A 24726-nucleotide genomic window follows, 5' to 3' on the forward strand; every position below is an offset into this window, starting at 1 on the left:
AGGCTAAGGCCTCAGAATCGGAGGCTCAGGTAAGTGAATGGGGTCTCAAGGCGGGGATATGCTGGTGGTTTAGGGGGTGGCAGGTCCGGTCACCGGGCCCAATGGGAAGATAGGGGTGGGGGGGTGTGCACCTAGTCAGAAAGGGGCTTCAAATGGAGGCGCTCCACCTACCCTTCTTACCCAAAATCTAATGTTCCTTATTTCCCGATTTCGCCCACATTTCTGCAATCCCCCCCCCCGCCAGCCTAAAAATTGCGGCTGGGCAGAAACGGTCCTTAAGTGGCCATTAATTGGTCACTTTTGGCAGAGGTAGGCCTCCTGCCCAAGGGCAGGCGGGAACCCGGAGGGAATTCTGTCTGAACAATTTCACACCCGTTCCCCACCCCCTCTCCACCCTTAGAAAATGCTGAGAAATCGACGGGGAGCGGTAAAACTCTGGCACTGAAATTGAAAGCACGTCTCAGTCACAGTGACCATGAAACTATCATTGATCGTCTCAAAAACCCATTTAATGCCTTTTAGGGAGAGAGGCCTGCCTGGCCTGGCTCACGTGTGACTGAAGCGTTTGATTCTGAAATGGCCGAGCAAGCCACTCATTTCAAGATCATTTAGGGGATGGGGAACAAGTGGCATGAAAGAATGAAGCAAACTCTACTGCTGTCCAACTGAAAAGCTCAGGACACTCCTGAAACAGGAGCTGGGGCAAGTCAAACTGTCCCTCAACATTCAATATGATAGTGGCTGATAATGTACATCAGGTCCATTTCCCGCCCCATCTCCACATCCCTTCATTCTGTCCCACATCCCCCCCGCCGGGTCGGAGAATCGCCGGGGGTCGGCATCAATCCTGCCTCCGCCCGGCGTCCGAATTCTCCCACCCCCCAAAAAACGGCGTGCCGTGAGTCGCGCCGCCCGCCTCGGACAATGGCGGGGTCCAACGCGACTCAATGGGCCCCGGGGCCACCCGAATTCTCCGGCCCACGATGGGCCGAAGTCCTGCCCGCCTGTAGCCGGTCCCGCCGACGTAAATTGGAGTCGGTCCCTTACCGGCGGGACCTGGCGGCGCGGGCGGCCTCCGGGGTTATTGGGGGGTCGCGGGGGGATCTGGCCCCGGGAGGTGCCCCCACGGTGGCCTGGCCCGTGGTCGGGGCCCACCGATCCGCGGGCGGGCCTGTGCCGTGGGGGCACTCTATTCCTTCCGCACTCCAGAGGCCGTGGTCATCCGCCATCCCCGGTGCGGAAGTGACTCCATGTGCGCATGCGCGGGGATGACGCCAGCAGACGGCTGGCGTGGTGTCAAAGGCCTTCCACGCCGGCAGGCGCAAACTGTTCCGGCGCCATTCTAGCCCATGAAGGTGCGGAGAATTCCGCACCTTTGGGGCGGCCCGATGCCAGAGTGGTTCCCGCCACTCCACTGCGCCGTTTCTGCCCGTCCCGCCGATTCCCGGAGAATCCCGCCCAATGTTTTTACTTTTCAGTGAGATCAGTAAACACACAGGAATCACATGTGCCAATACCCCCACAGAGACACTTTCCTGACGTGTTTAATTCTCTCTGTCCTCTGGATGTCTAGGCCTTGGAGACGGTACAGTGAAGTTTTACTGGAACAATTCCATTGCTGCCTCACAGAACCAGGGACCTGGGGCGAAATCCTCCGGAAACGGCGCGATGTCCGCCGACTGGCACACAAAACGGCGCAAATCAGTCGGGCATTGCGTCGCCCCAAAGGTGCGGAATGCTCCGCATCTTTGGGGACCGAGCCCCAACATTGAGGGGCTAGGTCGGCGGCGGACAAATTTCCGCCCCGCCAGCTGGCGAAAAGGTCTTTGGTGCCCCGCCAGCTGGCGGAAATGACATCTCCGGGCGGCGCATGCGCGGGAGCGTTAGCATGCGCAGAGACCGTTGCAGAGGCGGAAGGGAAAGAGTGCCCCCACGGCACAGGCACGCCCGCGGATCAGTGGGCCCCGATCATGGGCCAGGCCACCGTGGGGGCACCCCCCCGGGCCAGATCGCCCCGCGCCCCCCCCAGGACCCCGGAGCCCGCCCGCGCCACCTTGTCCCGCCGGTAAGGTAGGTGGTTTAATCTACGCCGGCGGGACAGGCATTTTAGCGGTGGGACTTCGGCCCATCTGGGCCGGAGAATCGCGCGGGGGGGCCCGCCAACCGGCGCGGCGCGATTCCCGCCCCCACCGAATATCCGGTGCCGGAGACTTCGGCAACCGGCGGGGGCAGGATTCACGCCAGCCCCCGGCGATTCTCCGACCCGGCGGGGGGTCGGAGAATCTCACCCCTGGACTCAATTTTGGCATTGGGTGACTGTGTGGAGTTTGCACATTCTCCCCGTGTGTGCGTGGGTTTCCTCTGGGTGCTCCGCTTTCCTCCCACAGTCCAAAGATGTGCAAGTTAGGCGGATTGGCCATGCTCAATTGCCCCTTAGTGTCTGGGGATGTACAGGTTAGGTGGGGTTACAGGGATGAGGCAGGGGGATTGGACCTGGGTAAACAGTAAACCAAATGGCCTCCTTTGCACTGTAGCGATTCTATGATTCAATGATACCAGGGATGAAGGAATTTTGTTACATGGAGAGACTTTGGCGTTGTTCTCCTTTGAGCTTCTGTTCTCTCCCTCCCCAGTTCCTGAGATCCACCCTTGCAATTCGTGCACACACTTCACTCGCCCTTTCTGCTCCCTGCGTAGAAATCAAGACCGGTCACGCCTGCTCTGACCCATTCTGTCCCAGTGCCTCAATAACAGGCTCAACAGCCCCAGGGTACTTGTGGGAAAACCGCTGGGATTTGTCCCGATTCGGAACTGTATGGAAAGCTGCCTCCCGTGGCTGACATGCTGGTATTGGCCGATCGGCTAGATCCCTCTTCTTAATCTCATACGCAGCTCCAAGGGCTGGTGAGCAGAGGTTGTGATTTGATTACCTGTGAATTTATCGTGACTTTGCAGAGCTCTGCACAATCTGCCCTGCCACCTTGTCAACACAACCCGGAAAAATATTCACAGCATAGCCGTCATACCATTGTAAAATATCAATAAAATAAAAAGAATAAATATCTTTGATGCACTGGGATGACATCCAGTTAATGTCTTTCTGAAGTTCAGGCTTTCCTTTTGGTACTTCTTCCTGCTATATTTGAATGGTTTTCTCTAGCAAGGTTGTCTATATTCTCTAATGGCTCAGGGTCCTTTCAAGTTCACATCAAATGTGTGCCAGGCACTCACTGGTTTTAGAACAAGACAGCAGTTCTTTCACTTCAACAATGAGAGTGAGAGAGAGAGAGGGCGAGAACATTTTTTCTCCTTCCAAGGTCTAAACACTTCTGCTAAGTCCACTCAGCAAGCATCACACAGGAGCCAATCACTGACTGTTGTCAGTAGAACACTGTCCCTGGCAAACCCACTGGTTGCCAGTTAACCAATCAAAATGAGTTCCTCCGAAGCTGATTCCTAAGGTCCATTCGGTGCCAAGGAGTCTGGCATCTTCTTTCCAGGCTACAAAACCTGGGAACACGGTGTCTTGGCAAGCAGGCTGCTTTAACTGACGCTTTTGTTTAAAGGCACATCCCGATAATGGGTCTACGGGCCAAAAATAATAAAATAGAAAGAAATGGGGGGGGGGGGGGGGGGGACAAAGGAAATAACAGGAAGGACTCTCAGTGTGTGTGTATATGTTTGTGTGTGTGTGTGTGTGTATATGTTTATGTGTGTGTGTGTGTGTGTGTGTGTATATGTTTATGTGTGTGTGTGTGTGTGTGTGTGTATATGTTTATGTGTGTGTGGGTCTGGCCTCATATACATGTATGCTTCGCTCTCGTTTTAATTCATTTCACTTGCAGCCGGCAGCAGGAAGCTCGGGAGAATGACACACACCTTTACCTGCTGAGGTACAAAAAACACCCCCAGCGGTTTGCTGCATCCAGCAAACAAATCACTGAAGCGTTATTTCTGAGTTGTGCAATTCAGCAAAAGTGATTCCAGTGTTTTTATTGGAGGCTGCCGGTTCAGGTCTACGTTCTGCCCTCTGTCTCACCCCTTTGAGCTGCGGAGGCTCTTGTGTACCGACTTGCACAGACTAATTATTATCCTCAAAGGCTGCCACAAAGAAACTCCTTATTCATACCGTGCGCTTGCACAGATGCCTGCAGCACTTCAGCATGCATCCCGGTCTATAATGTACCCTGCTTCCTCCAGAGAATGGAAATGAAGGCCGAGGTTTCAGGAATTCTCTGGAGCATCTCAGCTGTTGAATTATCTCGTTCTGGGTCCAGTTCTGAGCGGGCAGGTTCCGAGCATTCCTGCATTTGACAGTTGAGGGGCGATGGAATGGAAAATCTCTCTTGAGGGACAGAACTCCAACTTACCCGCGATGCACACTGTGGTCTAACAGCTGGGAAAAACGCACTATCCAACGTGTGTGCCAAGACTTCCCTCGCAGCACTCTAAGCGGTTCACAGTGAGGTGAGGGGTCTCCAGGGAGGCAGGCCGGCCCGAGATCTGTTCTGCTGCACAGAACAGCCAAGATGCCAAAAAACCTGTTAAATGTGTTGGGGAATCGAGCTCCCAAACGCGCCTCAAGGCCTTTAGGTAAAGGAATCACGAGTAACTCCTCAACTACAATCTTCCGGAAAAACAGGGCACCTTCACCCAATCCCAAATGCCACCAGGCCACGATTGTGCCACCGGCTCGCTCACTCAAAAATCGTAAGAACGTGCATGAGGTTCGAGTCGGACGGGTGGCTATTTTTAATCCAATGCTCACAAATACTGCAGGTGAAACTAGGATGGCTTTGGAGAGGGGATTGACCAGAATGGTAACAGGAATGAGGGACGTCAGATACGCGGAGAGGCTGGAGAATGTGGAGTTACACTTCTTGGAGCAGGGAAGGTTAAGGGGAGATTTAATGGAAGTGTTCAATATGGTGAAGGGTTCTGATATTTACTCTTTATTGAGGATAAAAATTGGCAAGTCATGTTGCAGCTGTATAGAACCTTAGGCCACACTTGGAGTATAGTGTTCAATTCTGGTTGCCACACTACCAGAAGGATGTGGAAGCTTTAGAGAGGGTGCAGAAGAGATTTACCAGGTTGCTGCCTGGTATGGAGGGCATTAGCTATGAGGAGAGTATGAATACACTCGGTTTGTTCTCACTGGAACGAAGGAGGTTGAGGGGCGACCTGATAGAGGTCTACAAAATTATGAGGGGCATGGACAGAGTGGATAGTCAGAGGCTTTTTCCCAGGGTCGCGGGGTCAATTGCTAGGGGGCACAGGTTTAAGGTGAGAGGGGCAAGGTTTAGAGTAGATGTACGAGGCAAGTTTTTTACGCAGAGGGTAGTGGGTGCCTGGAACTCGCTACCGGAGGAGGTAGTGGAAGCAGGGACGATAGGGACATTTAAGGGGCATCTTGACAAATACATGAATAGGATGGGAATAGAGGGATACGGACCCAGGAAGTGTAGAAGATTGTAGTTTAGTCGGGCAGCATGGTCGGCACGGGCTTGGAGGGCCGAAGGGCCTGTTCCTGTGCTGTACATTTCTTTGTTCTTTGTTCTTTGGCAGAGTAAATGAGGGGAACTGGTCCCAGTGACAGGAGGCTTGGCAGCCAACGGGCACAGGCCAGAGAGAATCTGAAAAGAAAAAGTTCTTTAAGCAATGTATTGTTATGATCTCCAATACAGCGCCTGAAGAGTGATTGAATTAGATTCAACGGTGACCTTTGAAGGGAAATGATATAAGAACGCGGATGTGGTGCCCAAGGCAAAGAATAGCAAGTTGTCACTCTTCAGGGAGCATGAGGTGTGTGCAGTCAGTCATTGTGGTGCACGGTGGAGACAGGCTGCACGGGCCTCCTGCACAAGTGAACAGCTTCCAAAGGCATCAGATTTTAAAACCACTCTCTAATCGCAAAAGGATTCAGCGGCAGGGTGAGTGAGCGGGTGTTGTAAAGGCACGTGCTTCAACTCAAGAGATCTGTGCTGAGGTAATCTGGCAATTTAAATTTCAAGATAAGAAAGCTTCAGTGAACTTAAGACCCTCATACTCTTGCCGTCACAGATGTCTGCCATTTCAAAGCTGACAGCATCCACCTGGAATCTAAACACTGCCACATTATCAGAACATTTGCTACATTCCTCACTCACTTCTTGTACACCATGGTGGTTACTGGCACAGATCCCTGTTACCTTCCTCAGCTGCAGGGCTATCTCCAACCTAACATCTTGTTTCAGCAAAACTTACCAGCAGCGCAGTGGACTGACATTCGCTTCAAAGTTACAATTTTCTTTCAAATTCAAAGGATCATCTTCCCTTTCAATCTCAGCTGCTCTCTTTCTCATGAATCGTTTGCTTATCGAGTTCAGGATGTCAGTATTATCACCCAATCAAACAGAGCTACAGTATGGGTTTGATACAGAGTAAAGCACCCTCTACACTGTCCTCATCAAACACTCCCAGGTCAGGTACAGCACGTGGTTAGATACAGAGTAAAGCTCCCTCTATACTGTCCCCATCAAACACTCCCAGGGCAGGTACAGCACGGGGTTAGATACAGAGTAAAGCTCCCTCTACACTGTCCCCATCAAACTCTCCCAGGGCAGGTACAGCACGGGGTTAGATACAGAGTAAAGCTCCCTCTACACTGCCCCATCAAACACTCCCAGGACAGGTACAGCACAGGGTTAGATAGAGAGTAAAGCTCCCTCTACACTGTGCCATCAAACACTCCCAGGACAGGTACAGCACGGGGTTAGATACAGAGTAAAGCTCCCTCTACACTGTCCCTATCAAACACTCCCAGGACAGGTACAGCACGGGGTTAGATACAGAGTAAAGCTCCCTCTACACTGTCCTCATCAAACACTCCCGGGACAGAGAATGATTTTGTTGGGTTTCATGGTGCTGATTTTGGTAGTTTTGTGGCGATATTTTCCGGACACTTTGGTTTTTGTGATTAAGGGGCAATGCTGAACAATAACTGAATAACGTGCGAGTCCTCAGCAGAAATCATTTCTCAATTCTCGAGGGAGCATGACATTCCCGTCCGCTAAATCAACGAACCTGCCCCTAGCAACGTCGGTGTCATCCTTCCTCCAGCCCACCGTGGGCTGAGGGTCCCCCTGTACCTGGCATCGAAACTCAACGGCATCGTCTTCCAACACCACCTGGTTGATGGGTCTTCTGATGAAGACAGGGCGTTCTGAGGAGCAGCAATGGTAAAAATACAAAGTGAGAAACAGTCAAGTCGGTTGTGAGTTGAGAGCAGGACTGGAGATGAGGAAACGAGCTGTAATTTGCTACCCGAATGCCTTGCGGTCACACCGAGTGCCCCTGATAATTAACTTCTTTTATGAAGAGATTAACATGATCTGAATCACCTGCACCGTTTGCTTACACTGTTTAATCGCCCACAAGGGGAATCCGCTATTGCACTGGAATAAAACACATTACTCCCCAGCTTCTATTAGCAATTTGTGACCTTCAACCCTTTGCCACTGAAGCTACCATCCTGCCTCGTTTTCCCTCTTTAATCTCAATCAGTAGCAACAACTGGAGACTCCGGCTGCTCCGCGGAGAGGAGGAAGTCGAAGGAAAGCATGCATTCCTAACTTGTCAGAGGCAACTCCCAAAGTGTCAACACTCCCTTTCGATTCCCCTGAATAGACGACTCCGAGACAGGCCCAAATGGTCTGCGCTGCTGTTAATGCACCACAGGAGCTTCCTCCACTCTAACACCGTCACACGCCATCAGCATATCCTTCTCTTCCTTTCCCCCTCATGGATCGAGTTCCTCCTTAAATCCATCTAGACTGCTGACCTCAACCACTCCCTGTGGTGGTGAGTTCCCCATTCCCACCACTCTCTGTGTAAAAGGGTTTCTGCTGAATTTCGTCGGATTTATTCATGACCTTCTCATATTCATGTATCCCAGTTTTGTCCTCTCCAACAGGCGAGAAGGTTTCCCCCTTGTTCCACCCTTTTGAGCACCAAGATCGGTTTAAAGACTTCTACCAAGTCACCCCTAACGCCGGCACTTGTCTCGAGCAAGAATCTCAGCCTGTCCAATCTCTCTTCTCCTGAAGCAAGATTATCCCCGAGGACTCACTTCCTCAAGTGCTCAAGTACTTCTGCTCTCCACCCCCCCACCCCACCCTTGTGCCGGCTCACCCAAGCGGCCTATCTCCATGTCAGAGTCGAAGCGGCAAAGTTGGAGGGCCGAAGGGCCTGTTCCTGTGCTGTATTGTTCTTATGTGGGCAATTTGACCATAAGGGGCATCACAATGAGCTGTGGCTGAGATACGTTAACTCCGCATCAGCTCCGGCCTGTGTAGCATACTGCCGGGCGGGTCTCGGTCGCCGTCCGTGCACCAGTATTTGTATTACCCTGAGGGATTCCGATGTTAGAAATTCTCACAGCCAACTTCAACATCCCTCCACCTTTCCCGCGATCTGGGTTGAAGGTGGTGACCCCTGGTTCTGGTGTAAAATACCGGGTGTGTCCTGGAATCTCGCCCGAACAGTTATTCTCCAAGCTATTTACGCCTTGGAGATACTGCAACTGTACCAGGCCACAGCACTCAGCTGATTTCCCTCACACTATTACACAGAATGTCGAGCACTGAAGCAGCTGTGCGATCCCTACCCTTTCAATAAATCCTTCTATTCCTTTTTCCCTCCTGCTTTTATAGAGCCTCCTGTTAAATGTGTCTATCCTATTTGCCACAACCATTCCCGGTGGCACATTCTCACCATTCCCTGGATAAAGGGATTTCCCCTGAATTCCCGATATGGATTTATTGGCAATGATCTCATATTAATGCTATCAAGTTGTGTTCCTCTCCGGAAGTCTCCGCAACTCTCTCTGGTCAAGTTCTCCCATGATTTTAAAGGCCTCTATTCGGTCATTCCGCAACCTTCGCTTCCCAGCGGGAATGGAATGGTTGAACGTTGGGATGGAGGTAAGGTGTTGGTTGGCTGTGGGTGGATAGGACGAAGCAATGGGCCTTCCTCACGTGCCTCCTTCCTGCCCTCAAGCCTTGCCAGCGTAGGAGAATGCCGTCCTTGTGTCTTGGTTTCTGTTGCTTGGGGGAGGGGGTTAGCCGAGACACGTCTCCCGACTACATGAAAAAAATAGGGTAAAACAGGTTCGAGAAAGTCTTCGGAATTATTTAAAGGAAGGAGGCCTCACCAAACACGGTCAATTCGGCAGGATCGCTGTCCCTTTCACCCACCATGTTGGTCCCCACGCAGACGTACATGCCGGCATCACTCCTCTTGGTGTTCGAGATCATCAGCTTGCTTCCACGCATCTAAGCGACAAAATGAGAAATACAACAAACGAGGCCTTTTACCGATCGCCATTGTGTTTCACTTTCTGCTTTACGTCTCATTTCTTCCCAGTCTTTGGTCAAAACGTGTGCAAGCAGAACGGCGCCAGGGATGAGGGACTTCCGTTACATGGACAGGCTGAAATTGGGCTGTTCTACTGAGAGTAAAGGAAGCTAACAGGAGGGGAAACCGAGCTGTTTAAAATGACAGAAGAATCAGGAACGGTTTCCTGCGGCTGAAGGGGCAGAAACCAGAGGAACCAGATTTAGGGTACGTGGCAAAAATACCATGGAGGAAACTCGCTTATTTCACTGCGGATTGTTGCGATTTGGAACGCGCTGTCTGAGAGAGCAGCGGAAGCAGGTGCAGCCATGGCTTTCAAATAGGTACTGAGAAGGAAACAAGGGCAGCGTTATGGGGAAAGAACAAGTTGGTATGGGAAGGTTTAGGGAGTTCTTTCAAAGACCCAGCAGAGGTGCGTTGGGTGAAGTGACCTCTGGCCACGCTCTGTCATTCTATTATTCCATCAGCTGTCATGTTCCATCCAGAAATGATCAGTGTATAGTGAGGTCACATGCCAACGTTTCCTGAAAATTACATTACAAACTGCATTTTGCATTCATTTCAATGCACATCAAGGTGAAGATGGTAGGGACTGGGACCCTTCCCAATTTAAACAACCCACTGTCCCCATCAAACACTCCCAGGACAGGTACAGCACAGGGTTAGATACAGAGTAAAGCTCCCTCTACACTGTCCCCATCAAACACTCCCAGGACAGGTACAGCATGGGGTTAGATACAGAGTAAAGCTCCCTCTACACTGTCCCCATCAAACACTCCCAGGACAGACACAGCACGGGGTTAGATACAGAGTAAAGCTCCCTCAACACTGTCCCCAACAAACACTCCCAGGACAGGTACAGCACAGGGTTAGATACAGAGTAAAGCTCCCTCTACACTGTCCCCATCAAACGCTCCCAGGACAGGTACAGCACGGAGTTAGATACAGAGTAAAGCTCCCTCTGCATTGCCCCCATCAAACACACCCAGGACAGGTACAGCATGGGGTTAGATACAGAGTAAAGCTCCCTCTACACTGTCCCCATCAAACGCTTCCAGGACAGGTACAGCACAGGTTAGATACAGAGTAAAGCTCCCTCTACACTGTCGCCATCAAACGCTCCCAGGACAGGTACAGCACGGAGTTAGATACAGAGTAAAGCTCCCTCTACACTGTCCCCATCAAACACTCCCAGGACAGGTACAGCACGTGGTTAGATTCTGAGAAAAGCTCCCTCTTCACTGTCACCATCAAACACTCCCAGGACAGGTACAGCACAGGGTTAGATACAGAGTAAAGCTCCCTCTACACTGTCCCCATCAAACACTCCCAGGACAGGGACAGCACGGGATTAGATACAGAGTAAAGCTCCCTCTACACTGTCCCCATCAAACACTTGCAGGACAGGAACAGCATGGGATTGTGTACAGAGTAAAGCTCCCTCTACACTGTCCCTTCAAACAGTCTCAGGACAGGAACAACACAGGGTTAGATACAGAGTAAAGCTCCCTCTACACTGTCCCCATCAAACACTCCCAGGACAGGTACAGCACGGGGTTAGATACAGAGTAAAGCTCCCTCTGCATTGCCCCCATCAAACACTCCCAGGACAGGAACAGCACGGGGGTAGATACAGAGTAAAGCTCTGTCTATACTGTCCCGTAAACTTCTCTCCATCGCAACCTCCAAATATTTCTTGCCGCTGATCTATTAACGATCCCCTGTGCCCACCATGGCCATTCTAACAATTATAACAATTTGCAAAGCTAATGTCAACCTAACCACACCACTCAGCTTCTTCCCAATGCCACATTGACCCTGCTTAATCTTCGAATTGTACCTAGTGAGGGAGTGAAAACACAATGACCTGCTCTGACATACGCACCGTTATCCTTTCATCGCGATCGTTAACGGCGACCTTGTCCTTCTTCCAGAAGATGGTTGGCTCTGGATGCCCACGGGGCGGTTGGCATTCCATGATGGCGGGTTCACCCGCTGCCACAACGACATCAGTGGGGTTCAGTCGGAAGTCATCTCGGAGCACTGCAAGCAAGATAGGCAGAGGTGGTAAGAACCGGACGACGAAATCAATGGGAAGAAGCATCAATGGTCAAGATTAACCTGAAGGTTGGAGCGCTGATCTAGCAACAGGAGGAGGCCATTCCGCATCTCCTGTCTTGACCCTTATCCTATGATATCATGGCTGACCTGTACTGGAGCTTACGTTGTGTGTCTTTGCTCCATATTTCTCAACAGCCTTCACATGGAGTCAGAAAACATTTCTTACATAAAGAGCCCATTTGAAAACTGAGAGTGATGAATTTTTGGTAGGATTACTGAGGTGGAGTTTGTTTACAGATCTCAACTGATGAAGAACAAATAACGAGGGAACAAATAGCCTGTAGCTATTATAACGAGGGATGAATGGCCCAAGTTGCAAACTAAAATCTATCAGTCACAGTTTTGAAATTTTCAACTGATCCTCAGCCTCAACAGCTTTTTTGGGGGGCAGAAGGTTCCAGATTTGAACTACCCGTTGTGTTAAGCCGCGCTTCCTCACATCACCCCTGCATGTCTTGCCTCTGCATTCCAGGTCATGTCCCCATTTCCAAACTCCCTCCCAACCAATGGAAATATCCTTCAAACGTTTTAAAAACCTCCAAGATATCGGATTTGAACATCCCTCAATCTTCTAAAGAAAATGTTCTCCAACGTTAGAACATAGAACATAGAAAATACAGCACAGAACAGGCCCTTCGGCCCACGATGTTGTGCCAAACCTTTGTCCTAGATTAATCATAGATTATCATTGAATTTACAGTGCAGAAGGAGGCCATTCGGCCCTCTGAGTCTGCATCGGCTCTGCAAGTATTGAAGAGACAATGAAGATGACATGGAGCTGCCTGGAGAATCCATGAGGCCCTCATTCCCAAATTTTTCTGGTGTAACTTTGACAGAAGATTGGAGGAAATCCCAGGGATATGATGGTCTAGTCCATTTCTCTGACGTTTCTGCCACTCTCGAATTGTGGTCATAGATCTGGGACGGCATTAGGGGAAGGTTCATGAAAATTGGAGTTGGATATCTCCTAGAGAGAGACAGGTCACCGGTCCAGCATCCCTCGACAGGACTATGGTCAGTCACCTGAAATACTAAGTAGATGAACCATTGATGCCCCAATGATGCTTCATCGTTACAGCTCAATACAGATCTAGTATTGTTCTGTGGGAGATGCCTGTGCATTGACAGCTGCAGTTGCTACGTTACTACAGGGTTGAATGAATACTTTCTAGGTCTTTACGTCTTAAAACCTCTGTTCAAACACTCACAGCATGGGTTAGATGCAGATTAATGCTCCCTCCACACTGTCCCCATCAAACACTCCTAGGAAAGGGACAGCACAGGGTTAGATACAGAGTAAAGCTCTTTCTATACTGTCCCCATCAAACACTCCCAGGACAGATACAGCACGAGGTTAGATACAGAGTAAAGCTCCCTCTACTCTGTCCCCATCAAACACTCCCAGGACAGTACAGCATGGGGTTAGATACAGAGTAAAGCTCCCTCTACACTGTCCCCATCAAACAGTCCCAGGACAGGTACAGCACGGGGTGAGATAGAGAGTAAAGCTCCCTCTACACTGTCCCCATCAAACACTCCCAGGACAGGTACAGCACAGGGTTAGATAGAGAGTAAAGCTCCCTCTACACTGTCCCCATCAAACACTCCCAGGACAGGTACAGCACAGGGTTAGATACAGAGTAAAGCTCCCTCTACACTGTCCCCATCAAACACTCCCAGGACAGGTACAGCACGGGGTTAGATACAGAATAAAGCTCCCTCTGCACTTTCCCTGTCAAACACTCCGACGACAGGTACAGCACGGGGTTAGATACAGAGTAAAGCTCCCTCTGCACTTTCCCTGTCAAACACTCCCAGGACAGGTACAGCACGGGGTTAGATACAGAGTAAAGCTCCCTCTACACAGTCCCCATCAAACACTCCCAGGACAGGTACAGCATGGGGTTAGATACAGAGTAAAGCTCCCTCTACACTGTCCCAATCAAACACTCCCAGGACAGGTACAGCACGGGGTTAGGTACAGAGTAATGCTGCCTCTACATTGTCCCCATCAAACACTCCCAGGACAGGTACAGGATGGGGTTAGACACAGAGTAAAACTCCCTCTACACTGTCCCCATCAAACAAGCACAGGATAGGTACAGCACGGGGTTAGATACAGAGTAAAGCTCCCTCTACACTGTCCCCATCAAACACTCCCAGGACAGGTACAGCACGGGGTTACATACAGAGTTAAGCTCTCTCTACACTGTCCCCATCAAACACTTCCTGGACAGGTACTAAACAGGGTTAGATATAGAGTAAAGCTCCTACACTGTCCCCATCAAACACTCCCAGGACAGGTACAGCACGGGGTTAGATACAGAGTAATGGTCACTCTATAGACCTCAAACCATTCGCTTTTGGCCTAATCCCATCAGAGCTCCCCAGTATCCTAAGCACCCTTCCAGCTAATTGCTTTGAGATTTCTAAATCGAGTTTGTACAATGGCATTTGGAGAATTAATTGATAGGGTGCGAAATAATGACAGCTGATTGCAACAAATCATGAGAATTCTTGCTGGGAAACGAAACTCTCAGGAGATTCAATATCCAACTTGTTAAAACAAGCATGGGCTGACTTACATGTCAGTCAACTAAACGGTGTCTTAAATATCAAATGTGGTCCTGCCACAGACTGCAGCTCGACACTTGGTGATTAGTTTTATTTATACCACAGAAATGAGGAGGTCAGTGAAATATAACGTTATATTTCTGCTGGGTCTAATCACAAATCACAGTCATGCCAATTTCCTACAATGGCCCCCATTCTGCAAAGAGATGATGTCATCCCTCCAGTTCACATTGCTGCAATGAGACTTTACCAATGATCAACTGCAGACATGAAATGTTGTTACTGCATAATCAAAACACCCGACACACATATCAACCTCCATCCACAACTGGAACACAGACTGTTTCATTCTCAATCGGCTACTTCGTAGTTCAAATCAATGTTAAGCAACGATCAAGATACTTTCCCAAATTGGATAGTCAGGCTGAGGCTGAGCTACAACATATTTAGATCCAGAGTAAAGCTCGCTCTACACTGTCCCCATCAAACACTCCCAGGACAGGTACAGCACGGGGTTAGATACAGAGTAAAGCTCCCTCTCACTGTCCCCATCAAACACTCCCAGGACAGGTACAGCACGGGGTTAGATACTTAGTAACGCTCCCTCTACACTGTCCCAATCAAACACTCCCAGGACAGGTACAGCACGGGGTTAGATACAGAGTAACGCTCCCTCTACACTGTCCCAATCAAACACTCCCAGGACAGGTACAGCACGGGGTTAGATACAGAGTAAAGCTCCCTCTCACTGTCCCCATCAAACACTCCCAGGACAGGTACAGCACGGGGTTAGATACAGAGTAAAGCTCCCGCTACACTGTCCCCATCAAACACTCCCAGGACTGGTACAGCACAGGGTTAGATACAGAGTAAAGCTACCTCTACACTGTCCCCATCAAACACTCCCAGGACAGGTACAGCATGGGGTTAGATACAGAGTAAAGCTCCCTCTACACTGTCCCCATCAAACACTCCCAGGACAGGTACAGCACGGGGTTAGATACAGAGAAAAGCTCCCTCTACACTGTCCCCATCAAACACTCCCAGGACAGGTACAGCACGGGGATAAATACAGAGTAAAGCTCCCTCTACACTGTCTCCATCAAACACTCCCAGGACAGGTACAGCATGGGGTTAGACACAGAGTAAAGCTCCCTCTACACTATCCCCATCAAACACTCCCAGGTCAGGTACAGCACCGGGTTAAATACAGAGTAAAGCTCCCTGTACACTGTTCCCATCAAACATTCCCAGGACAGGTACAGCACGGTGTTAGATACAGAGTAAAGCTCCCTCTACACTGCCCCATCAAACACTCCCAGGACAGGGACAGCACGGGGTTAGATACAGAGTAAAGCTCCCTCTACACTGTCCCATCAAACACTCCCAGGACAGGTACAGCACGGGGTTAGATCCAGAGTAAAGCTCCCTCTACACTGTCCCCATCAAACACTCTCAGGATAGGTACAGCACGGATTTAGATCCAGAGTAAAGCTCCCTCGACACTGTCCAATCGAACATTCCCAGGGCAGGTCCAGCATATATCCACGTACATATTTACCTGTGCGTTGACTTGCATCTTTGCCTGAGTGCCTGTGTGTTGTGAATGTGTGTGAGCTTGAATGTGTTTGTGTGAGTGAGTGTGTTTGTGGGTGTGTGGGAGTGAATGTGTTTGTGTGTGAGAGTGAAGATGGGTGTGAGTGAGTGTGTTAGTGTGTGGGTTTGTTTGTGTCTGTGTGTGTTTGCATGGATGTGTGCCTTTATACAAGAGCGTTCGTCCAATTTATTAATTTGCTGTGAAGCTGCTCAGCATTTCAGATCGATTTCTGCCTTTCTGTGGGATTTTGAAGTCGCTTGTGGCGTTTGGAATGTTCCCGTGCTCTCTTCTGGCATTGATCAATTCCTGCAGCTCGTGCTGAGCAATGGCTTTTTGTTTTATTCGTCACCAACAGCTTAGGAATGTTGCTGGCAAGGGACAGTAAACTGCACTTATTTGCGCATTTACTTTAAACCCTAATTGCAGTTTTAAAAGCAAATCCTGTTATCTGCACGAGCGTAGCAACAGTGTTCCCAACTCCCGCTGAATGTGTTCCTGGAGGTTTCACGTCTCTCCCCCCCCCCAACCCGGCTCTGGGTCACTGTCCGTGTGGAGTTTGCACATTCTCCCCGTGTTTGCGTGGGTTTCACCCCCACAATCCAAAGATGTGCAGGGTAGGTGGATTGATCGCGCTAAATTGCCCCTTAATTGGAAAAAATGAATTGGGCACTCTAAATTAATTTTTTAAAATTTAAAGGAAGTCATTCAGCCCATCCTGCACATCCTGGCCCTTTGGAGGAACTCTCCCCCACTTACTCTCTGACTGAGGCGTTTCCTCCACAACCCTGTGAATGATTGATCTTCATGTACATGTCAACCAGACGATGTGACTCAGATCTGAGCAGCTTCAATGTCTCCTCCCTTTCCCACAACTTCCTTTGTCAATGGTTTGAAATCCATGACCCCTCGTTACTGATTTACTTTGTCAGGCCAAAGATTGCTCCCCCCCCCCCCCCCCCCCCCAAAACCCCCCACCGCCCTCCCCCCTCTACCTCCACTCCCAAATGCTGAATCCAAACCCCTCATAATTTTCCAGCCCGTCTCTGAAGTTTCAGCCAGAAACCCCAACGAGCCACGCTGAGGTGAGCTTAATCTGCGCCAAATCCACACTGCAATCTCGTGCCTCGTGTTTATTTTAAAGGCTGTTAAACTTAATTATCAATGGTACACTACAGGGAATTAATGTCTGTGAACAAGTGCAAATGCCAACGCCCGCCAAATGCCTGCCCATCGAGCAGGATCCAGAGCTGCGAGTTTTCTTAAAGTTCGACAACTGCTCAGTCGAAGCATGCCACTGAGCAGCACAGTTAGAAATCACCGGGGATAAATATGTAATAATAATAGATATCTACTCAGCCAGTTGATGGGTTACAGTTTCACCAAGGTTCTTATAGATCCATTAGCCAGTGTGGATCAATCAGTAAAGTCAAGAATGGTACAGCGGAGATGAAAAATTAAAGACAAGAACATGTGTGATCGACAGGGAGCGAGGGAGGGCAAAGGCCAGAGGTGTAACAGAGATTGCCGAATGGGCAACTAAGTTCTCTTCTACAAGCCAGTCAGAGAAAGTTCCACCTTTACTATTAATTGGTTATGATCAATGTGGCTGGTCAGTGATTAGTTGACTGGTAATTGCTCCCCGAATGGAAACTAGCCTCGGTTTCCGAATTTATAACTTGAGGCAAAAAAAAGGCCTTCAGCTATCCTGCAACTAATAAATAGGTCAGCTGATATGTGACCGCACAAGTTGCATGATACAAGGTAGAGCCTCCAGCTTATTTAATGGAAGTCTGTGGCCAATGCAAGTTCTTTGTAATGAGAGGCACCCTCACTATCATCGACTCATAGAGTCACGTAGCACAGGGAGAGAGAGACAGAGACCATTCAGCCCATCATATCGTCGCCAATCTCACTTCATTCCCTGGTAGCATTCTCGTAAATCTCCTATGTGACCTGTCCAAGGCCCTGACATCTTTTCTGAACTATAGTACTGAGGATTGGACACTATATTCCAGCTGGACCTAACCAGTATTTTATAAAGTACCGAGGATTCTCCCCTGCCATCCGTGATCCCAGAATTTGGTTAGAAATTGCAGGCCAAAGCCCTCTCTGTAAGTTCTGAGATTTTTGGGCTGGTGGCCATTAGATTGTGCATTTGCCTGTCCAAATGCATCCTTTCCTGAAGCCCTCACTCTTGTTAAGGGGAAGGGTATTTGTAGTGAAGGTTAACAAGGGACTGCCCCACCCACTCACATAACTGGATGGAAGTTAAGTGTCAGTCACCTTAAGCTACTTTGATCTAAAAGCAGGGGCGGGGGGGAGTCAACTCAGGCCAATTTAAAAAGAGCAACTTTAACACATTCCCAGTGAGTTCTCCCAGTGAGCCAGAGAAGACAAGAGTGAGTTTGGGAATTTGAAGCTGGGTGGGGAGGAGATGCTTTTTATCCTTGGTAAGTAGGTTTTCTTTTCATTGTATATTTATTTATTTATTTTATTTTTCTTTTGTTTTTTGGAATTGTAGTTGTAGAAGTTAACCTAAGGTTTAAGACATGGCAGGAGATCCCAGACCCGTGTCATGCTCCTCGTGTGTAATGTGGGAGCTTAGGGACACGTCCACTGACCCTGGCCCCTTCACGTGCAAGATGTGTGTCCAGTTGCAGCTCCTCTTAGACCGCTTCACGGCTCTAGAGCTGCGGATGGACTCACTTTGGAGCATCTGCGATGCTGAGGATGTTGTGGACAGCACGCTTAGCGAGTTGGTTACTGAGGGGGATAGAAAATGGGTGACCAAAAGACTGAGCAAGAGTAGGAAGGCAGTGCAGGTGTCCCCTGCGGTCATCTCCCTGCAAAACAGGTATACTGTTTTAGATACTGTTGAAGGAGTTGGCTCACCAGGGGAAAGCAGCAGCAGCCAGTTCATGGCACCATGGCTGGCTCTGCTGCGCAGGAGGGTAGGAAGAAGAATGGCAGGGCTATAGTGATAGGGGATGGTATGTTGCCTCCCTGGTGCAAGGGTCAACTAAAATCTTCTGCACTTCCGGGGTCCGTATCCCTCTATTTCTATCCTATTCATGTATTTGTCAAGATGCCCCTTAAACTGGATTCTGCATACTCATGTCCAGCAGTGCCTCAGGAAAATTTTGTGTTAGCTGCTCTCGGATCAGGTGATCCAGAAAGGATACGCGGAACACATCAGCTGACGGCCCATTATGGCACCCAACAGCGTTCTCCTCATGGCTAGAGCAGAATGGAGCAAACTCTGACTGCCTTTTTAGAAAAAGACCCTGCTCCCATGCCCACATGTCTGTTCTTGGCCTGCTGCAATGTTCCAGTGAAGCTCAATGCAAACTGGAGGAACAACATCTCCTCTTCCAATTAGGCACGCTACAGCCTTCCGGTCTCAACATCGAATTCAACAACTTCAGATGATCAGCTCTACCCCACCGCGACCCATTTGTTTTCATTTCATTTTAACTGTCTTTTACCATTTCTTTTTTTCTTAATGTATATTTAACCCCCCCCCACCCCCCCCCAATTTTATCCACCTTTACTTCGCCTTTCTCCTCTTTGCTTCCCCCTTCCCCTCCCCCCACATCTACAGTTCACCCTCTGAAGTTAGTTTTTCTCCTGTTTGGTCTTTCACATCTTTTGTCCTCTCTGGGGACTGCCATTAGAAACATCCCGACACTCTGCTCTGTAACACAGTGACACATCCCAACACTCTGCTCTGTAACACAGTGAAGCATCCCAACACTCTGCACTGTGACACAGTGAAACATCCCAACACTCTGCACTGTAACACAGTGAAACATCCCAACACTCTGCACTGTAACACAGTGAAACATCCCAACACTCTGCACTGTAACACAGTGACACAGCCCAACACTCTGCTCTGTAACACAGTGACACAGCCCAACACTCTGCTCTGTAACACAATGACACAGCCCAACACTCTGCACTGTAACACAGTGACACAGCCCAACACTCTGCTCTGTAACACAGTGAAACATCCCAACACTCTGCACTGTAACACAGTGACACAGCCCAACACTCTGCTCTGTAACACAGTGACACATCCCAACACTCTGCACTGTAACACAGTGACACAGCCCAACACTCTGCACTGTAACACAGTGACACAGCCCAACACTCTGCTCTGTAACACAGTGAGACATCCCAACGCTCTGCATTGTAACACAGTGACACAGCCCAACGTCCTGCACTGTAACACAGAGACACAGCCCAACACTCTGCTCTGTAACACAGTGACACAGCCCAACACTCTGCACTGTAACACAGTGACACATCCCAACACTCTGCACTGTAACACAGTGAAACATCCCAACACTCTGCACTGTAACACAGTGACACATCCCAACACTCTGCACTGTAACACAGTGAAACATCCCAACACTCTGCACTGTAACACAGTGAAACATCCCAACACTTTGCACTGTAACACAGTGAAACATCCCAACACCCTGCACTGTAACACAGTGACACAGCCCAACACACTGCACTGTAACACAGTGACACAGCCCAACACTCTGCTCTGTAAGACAGTGACACATCCCAACACTCTGCTCTGTAACACAGTGACACATCCCAACACTCTGCTCTGTAACACAGTGACACAGCCCAACACTCTGCACTGTAACACAGTGAAACATCCCAACACTTTGCTCTGTAACACAGTGACACAGCCCAACACTCTGCACTGTAACACAGTGAAACATCCCAACACTCTGCACTGTAACACAGTGACACATCCCAACACTCTGCACTGTAACACAGTGACACATCCCAACACTCTGCACTGTAACACAGTGACACGTCCCAACACTCTGCACTGTAAGACAGTGACACGGCCCAACACTCTGCACTGTAACACGGTGACACAGCCCAACACTCTGCACTGTAACACAGTGACACAGCCCAACACTCTGCTCTGTAACACGGTGACACAGCCCAACACTCTGCTCTGTAACACAGTGAAACATCCCAACACTCTGCACTGTAACACAGTGACACAACCCAACACTCTGCTCTGTAACACAGTGACACAGCCCAACACTCTGCTCTGTAACACAGTGACACATCCCAACACTCTGCACTGTAACACAGTGACACAGCCCAACACTCTGCTCTGTAACACAGTGAGACATCCCAACGATCTGCATTGTAACACAGTGACACAGCCCAACGTCCTGCACTGTAACACAGAGACACAGCCCAACACTCTGCTCTGTAACACAGTGACACAGCCCAACACTCTGCACTGTAACACAGTGACACAGCCCAACACTCTGCACTGTAACACAGTGACACATCCCAACACTCTGCACTGTAACACAGTGAAACATCCCAACACCCTGCACTGTAACACAGTGACACATCCCAACCCTCTGCACTGTAACACAGTGAGACATCCCAACACTCTGCTCTGTAACACAGTGAAACATCCCAACACTCTGCACTGTAACACAGTGACACAGCCCAACACTCTGCTCTGTAACACAGTGACACATCCCAACACTCTGCACTGTAACACAGTGACACAGCCCAACACTCTGCACTGTAACACAGTGACACAGCCCAACACTCTGCTCTGTAACACAGTGAGACATCCCAATGCTCTGCATTGTAACACAGTGACACAGCCCAACGTCCTGCACTGTAACACAGAGACACAGCCCAACACTCTGCTCTGTAACACAGTGACACAGCCCAACACTCTGCACTGGAACACAGTGACACAGCCCAACACTCTGCACTGTAACACAGTGACACATCCCAACACTCTGCACTGTAACACAGTGAAACATCCCAACACTCTGCACTGTAACAGTGAAACATCCCAACACTCTGCACTGTAACACAGTGAAACATCCCAACACTCTGCACTGTAACACAGTGACACATCCCAACACTCTGCACTGTAACACAGTGAAACATCCCAACACTCTGCACTGTAAAACAGTGAAACATCCCAACACTTTGCACTGTAACACAGTGAAACATCCCAACACTTTGCACTGTAACACAGTGAAACATCCCAACACCCTGCACTGTAACACAGTGACACAGCCCAACACACTGCACTGTAACACAGTGACACAGCCCAACACTCTGCTCTGTGAGACAGTGACACATCCCAACACTCTGCTCTGTAACACAGTGACACATCCCAACACTCTGCTCTGTAACACAGTGACACAGCCCAACACTCTGCACTGTAACACAGTGAAACATCCCAACACTTTGCTCTGTAACACAGTGACACAGCCCAACACTCTGCACTGTAACACAGTGAAACATCCCAACACTTTGCACTGTAACACAGTGACACATCCCAACACTCTGCACTGTAACACAGTGACACATCCCAACACCCTGCACTGTAACACAGTGACACACCCCAACACTCTGCACTGTAACACAGTGACACGTCCCAACACTCTGCACTGTAACACAGTGACACATCCCAACACTCTGCACTGTAACACAGTGACACATCCCAACACTCTGCACTGTAACACAGTGACACATCCCAGCACTCTGCACTGTAACACAGTGACACATCCCAATACTCTGCTCTGTCACACAGTGACACAGCCCAACACTCTGCACTGTAACACAGTGACACAGCCCAACACTCTGCTCTGTAACACAGTGACACAGCCCAACACTCTGCACTGTAACACAGTGAAACATCCCAACACTCTGCTCTGTAACACAGTGACACAGCCCAACACTCTGCACTGTAACACAGTGACACATCCCAACACGCTGCATTGTAACACAGTGACACATCCCAACACTCTGCACTGTAACACAGTGAAACGTCCCAACACTCTGCACTGGAACATACTGACACATGCCAACACTCTGCACTGGAACACAGTGACACATCCCAACACTCTGCACTGTAACACAGTGACACATCCCAACACTCTGCACTGTAACACAGTGACACATCCCAACACTCTGCACTGTAACACAGTGACACATCCCAACACTCTGCACTGTAACACAGTGACACGTCCCAACACTCTGCACTTTAACAGCGTGAAACATCCCAACACTCTGCACTGTAACACAGTGACACATCCCAACACTCTGCACTGTAACACAGTGACACAGTCCAACACTCTGCACTGTAACACAGTGAAACATCCCAACACTCTGCACTGTAACACAGTGACACAGCCCAACACACTGCACTGTAACAGTGACACAGCCCAACACACTGCACTGTAACACAGTGACACAGCACAACACTCTGCTCTGTAACACAGTGACACAGCCCAACACTCTGAACTGTAACACAGTGAAACGTCCCAACACTCTGCACTGGAACACAGTGACACAGCCCAACACTCTGCACTGTAACACAGTGACACATCCCAACACGCTGCATTGTAACACAGTGAAACGTCCCAACACTCTGCACTGGAACATACTGACACATGCCAACACTCTGCACTGTAACACAGTGAAACATCCCAACACTTTGCACTGTAACACAGTGAAACATCCCAACACTTTGCACTGTAACACAGTGAAACATCCCAACACCCTGCACTGTAACACAGTGACACAGCCCAACACACTGCACTGTAACACAGTGACACAGCCCAACACTCTGCTCTGTAAGACAGTGACACATCCCAACACTCTGCTCTGTAACACAGTGACACAGCCCAACACTCTGCACTGTAACACAGTGAAACATCCCAACACCCTGCACTGTAACGCAGTGACACATCCCAACACTCTGCACTGTAACACAGTGACACGTCCCAACACTCTGCACTGTAAGACAGTGACACGGCCCAACACTCTGCACTGTAACACGGTGACACAGCCCAACACTCTGCACTGTAACACAGTGACACAGCCCAACACTCTGCTCTGTAACACGGTGACACAGCCCAACACTCTGCACTGTAACACAGTGAAACGTCCCAACACTCTGCACTGGAACATACTGACACATGCCAACACTCTGCACTGGAACACAGTGACACATCCCAACACTCTGCACTGTAACACAGTGACACATCCCAACACTCTGCACTGTAACACAGTGACACATCCCAACACTCTGCACTGTAACACCGTGAAACATCCCAACACTCTGCACTGTAACACAGTGACACATCCCAACACTCTGCACTGTAACACAGTGACACAGTCCAACACTCTGCACTGTAACACAGTGAAACATCCCAACACTCTGCTCTGTAACACAGCGACACATCCCAACACTCTGCACTGTAACACAGTGACACAGCCCAACACACTGCACTGTAACACAGTGACACAGCCCAACACTCTGCATTGGAACACAGTGACACATCCCAACACTCTGCACTGTAACACAGTGAAACATCGCAACACTCTGCACTGTAACACAGTGACACGTCCCAACACTCTGCACTGTAACACAGTGACACGTCCCAACACTCTGCACTGTAACACAGTGACACGTCCCAACACTCTGCACTGTAACACAGTGACACGTCCCAATACTCTGCACTGTAACACAGTGACACATCCCAACACTCTGCACTGTAACACAGTGACACATCCCAACACTCTGCACTGTAACACAGTGACACAGCCCAACACTCTGCACTGTAACACAGTGACACGTCCCAACACTCTGCACTGTAACACCGTGAAACATCCCAACACTCTGCACTGTAACACAGTGACACAGTCCAACACTCTGCACTGTAACACAGTGAAACATCCCAACACTCTGCTCTGTAACACAGCGACACATCCCAACACTCTGCACTGTAACACAGTGACACAGCCCAACACACTGCACTGTAACACAGTGACACAGCCCAACACACTGCACTGTAACACAGTGACCCAGCCCAACACTCTGCTCTGTAACACAGTGACACAGCCCAACACTCTGCACTGTAACACAGTGACACAGCCCAACACTCTGCACTGTAACAGAGTGACACATCCCAACACGCTGCATTGCAACACAGTGACACATCCCAACACTCTGCACT

General features: G+C 49.5%; 1 protein-coding gene across 18 annotated transcripts in view; it reads right to left on the reverse strand.

Moving 5' to 3' along the window:
* The window catches only part of robo2 (roundabout, axon guidance receptor, homolog 2 (Drosophila)), a 1628477-nt gene that overhangs the window by 209993 nt on the left and 1393758 nt on the right, over positions 1-24726 (reverse strand). For all 18 annotated transcript variants that reach the window (XM_072513070.1, XM_072513078.1, XM_072513075.1 and 15 more), the window contains exons 3-5: positions 11282-11439; positions 9194-9314; positions 7066-7204 (exon numbers count right to left, since the gene is read on the reverse strand). In XM_072513070.1, the coding sequence (XP_072369171.1) occupies positions 7066-7204; positions 9194-9314; positions 11282-11439 (418 nt within the window). The remainder of the gene's footprint in view (positions 1-7065; positions 7205-9193; positions 9315-11281; positions 11440-24726) is intronic.

This window comes from Scyliorhinus torazame, chromosome 8, assembly GCF_047496885.1.
Source record: "Scyliorhinus torazame isolate Kashiwa2021f chromosome 8, sScyTor2.1, whole genome shotgun sequence".
NCBI classification, from domain to species: Eukaryota; Metazoa; Chordata; class Chondrichthyes; order Carcharhiniformes; family Scyliorhinidae; genus Scyliorhinus; species Scyliorhinus torazame.